Source organism: Poromitra crassiceps, assembly GCF_964638095.1.
Source record: "Poromitra crassiceps genome assembly, contig: HAP1_SCAFFOLD_421, whole genome shotgun sequence".
Taxonomy (NCBI): Eukaryota; Metazoa; Chordata; class Actinopteri; order Beryciformes; family Melamphaidae; genus Poromitra; species Poromitra crassiceps.
Genome location: NW_028151986.1, coordinates 153653 through 155824, shown reverse-complemented (window position 1 = coordinate 155824; position 2172 = coordinate 153653). Strand labels below are relative to the sequence as shown.

The 2172-nt window shown below is 55.0% G+C and overlaps 1 protein-coding gene across 1 annotated transcript; it reads right to left on the bottom strand.

The window, feature by feature from the left end:
• Window positions 1–254: 254 nt before the first annotated feature.
• Window positions 255–1271, bottom strand: LOC310771199 (uncharacterized protein; the record flags this gene model as incomplete). Its single annotated transcript, XM_083663863.1, has 1 exon — window positions 255–1271. The coding sequence occupies one exon, from the start codon at window positions 1269–1271 to the stop codon at window positions 255–257; it is 1017 nt and encodes a 338-aa protein (XP_083519989.1).
• Window positions 1272–2172: the final 901 nt, after the last annotated feature.

Genomic DNA, 2172 nt, shown 5'->3' with positions numbered 1-2172 from the left:
TTGCGGCTCTACGCCGCTCATACTCGGCTCTGTCCTGTGTGACTGTACTCTATGACCGGTAGTAATAAACAATGAACCTGAAAACAACCACCTGTGTGTCCGTGTGCGTGTTTGTGTTTGTTCTAATGGGGTTGGGGGGCACAGACAGATAGACAGAGGTAAACGCAATTCCCACAGAGAGGCAATCTTTATTATAAAGGTTATAAGGATTGGGAAAGCAGAAATTATATACACAGGAGGGTACATCAAAAACTCTAGGAGCATGCCAGGAGGCTGAACTTGTCCCGACTCCTGTGCAGGAGTCGGTCCTGGTGCAGGAGTCGGACCCAGTCCGACTCGGCAACCGTCATCTTAGCCAGTTGGCCCCATCCTCTGTGGTCGAGCAGCTGTTGGCTTGTCATCCTCTGCGTGGGGTCGGGCTGCAGCAGGGCAAAGACGACGTCCTTGATGACCGGGTCCTTCATTACGGTGGGTATCACCTTGTGTGGGGCTAAGACCGAGTCCTTGTGGCCCGGCAGGTCTACCACCTTGCGCACTATTTCGAACATCGCTAGCTCTGCGTCTTCGTTGTTTGAGTTGTTTGTGTTTCTTGGCCTGAAGATCTCCCGGCCCTCGACAGCATCGGCTATCATCGTGCCCAGGCTCCAGTTGTCTATGGCCACCGTGTAGGTCAGGCAGTATCTCCGGAGCTCGGGGGCTCTGTAGTTTAGTGTGACAAGCCCGCCGGTCATGTTGTGGTCGGCCAGCCTGGAAATGCCGAAATCTGATATCTTGACCGTCAGGTCGGTTTCGACGAGCAAATTGCTTGGCGTCAAGTCCCTGTGGATAATACCCAACTTGTGCACGTGAGCCAGACCGCAGGCCACGTCGCGGGAGAACTTGGCTACGAAGCTCTTCGGCACCCTGTTGTCTGTGCGTTGTACTATCATATCACGGATAGTCACCGGCACGTAGTCCATAGTGAAAGCAGACCGCTTGCCGCCGAGGTCCGGGACGCCGGCGACCATGAACGCTTCGTGAAAAGCCATGATGTTGGGGTGGGGGCACACCTTTGAAAGGCAGCACAACTCTCTGGCGAAGTTCAGGTTGAAGGGGGGGGCGGCCGTGTCGAAGGCACTGGAGGTGACGTCGATATAAGTGCACACCTTCAGGGCACGCACCCTTTGCAAGCGACCCTTCTCCACCACCTTGAACACCTTGCCGTAAGTGCCCTCGCCCACCAGGGCGATCTCCTTGTACACGTCAGGAACATTCACCTCCTTGTAATCCATGGCGTAGACCTCAAGAGCTATGCCTCAAGCTCGACACAACCCCAGGGCAGGCACCGATAGAATACATAAAGACACTGGGAAAACGCAGCTCCCTTTTATATCCATTCCCGGCCTTTGTTGTAGGCTGGACCACTGCAATTCGTCAGTGGACGACAGCGTACGGACGTCGACGGGGTGGCACCGCTGCAACAGCTTAAGATGTGTCGCTGTTTGCATTTCGTGTAGATGTTGTACTGTCGTCTGTTTTTCATTTCAATGTTGTGTAAAGTGCTGAACTCAATAAAACACACAAAGACACAGGAGGTCACGTTTGTCATCTGTTTATTCTTCCCCCCCATACAGGCTGGACAGGAACATTGCACTCATGAGGGAGGGTGTGTGTGTGTGCACAAACTCAAGCATACTCTGATAATTCTTGTAGAATAGTGTCATTTTTATTTTTATTTTTATTCTCACAATCGCCACAAACCTCCCGACCGTCACAACGGTCCCAGGCTCAGACGCTGTGGTGTGAACGGAGCTGTATGTTGGGGGCCTTAGTGACAATTTCGTCGTGGCTGTGGCACAAGAGAAGCAGGGCGGAGAGCACGTCATCGCGGGTATACTCGCCGCCGACGGACCTCTTGCCGCCGGTGACGACGGTGCAGCCTCCCCCCTTGTCCGACTCCTTCACGGTGACGAGGGTCATCTCGTCCCTCAGCTTCGCCAGCAGCTCCTTGCCGTGCTCAACGTGCTTGGTGTCAGCCAGCGTCCTCTTGGCCAGCGTCAGCTGGTCGGGCGCCTCGAGCAAGTTGCCCAACAGCCTGTTGGATGTGTTGAGGCCCCGGCTCGAGTTGCGGTACATGTGCACGTCCATGTGCATGTTGGACGTGGCGGCGCCGGCGCCGCAAGGGCGGCCCAC